The 718-nt window shown below is 35.2% G+C and overlaps 1 protein-coding gene across 1 annotated transcript in view; it reads left to right on the top strand.

Moving 5' to 3' along the window:
• The window catches only part of LOC125042416, a 2,118-nt gene extending 1,712 nt beyond the window's left edge, over positions 1–406 (top strand). Inside the window, exon 1 of the mRNA XM_047638048.1 lies at positions 1–406. This exon is cut by the window's left edge and continues 1,712 nt beyond it. Within this exon, the coding sequence (XP_047494004.1) occupies positions 1–406 (406 nt within the window).
• Positions 407–718: the final 312 nt, after the last annotated feature.

Genomic DNA, 718 nt, shown 5'->3' on the forward strand with positions numbered 1-718 from the left:
GCATAAAAAGGTGAAGATTAAAACTGAACCAATGACTTTAGAAGAAACTCAAGATACCTCGTGTGCAGATCAGATTACAAGCATGCTGTTAGATTATGAAGAAGGGCAGTGTGCTGTGCAAACGCAAAACGTAGATTTTGAAAGCACGATAGCAGTAAAAACGGAAAAAGTACCGTCAGATTTAGAAGACATGTTAAGCATAGTGAAAACTGAGCCTGGCTTCTTCAGAGAAAACAATATGGAATCCACAGAAATTACTATGTATAAGGAGCAGTTGAAAATGGAAGATCTTTCAATTGTAATAAAATCAGAAACGCTTGAAGAAGATGCATATCCTGCAAGCATGGAAGATATTAGAAATTACTTAAACACATTAGGGATGCCTGCCATGAAGAGTGAATATTAGAGTTTACTCTATAATGTAAAATATTCAGACCGATCATATTTGGATAAGAGTGAGTGTGTGCACACTAACGATGACTTTAGTCTTTGGAAACTCTGTATCTTTTATTTCGATATTTACACTTCATTTTAATGTGCATGATTTAGGGCTTGTGTTAAAGGAAAACTATATAAATATATATTATGAAAAGAACGTCTGTGTGTGTGTGTGTGTGTGTGTGTGTGTGTGTGTGTGTGTGTGTGTGTGTGTGTGTGTGTGTGTGTGTATTTTTATGCATGAGTATTTTCCTTACATATAAGTGTAACGCAGTGTTTA

Source organism: Penaeus chinensis, chromosome 32 (genome assembly GCF_019202785.1).
Source record: "Penaeus chinensis breed Huanghai No. 1 chromosome 32, ASM1920278v2, whole genome shotgun sequence".
Lineage (NCBI taxonomy): Eukaryota > Metazoa > Arthropoda > Malacostraca > Decapoda > Penaeidae > Penaeus > Penaeus chinensis.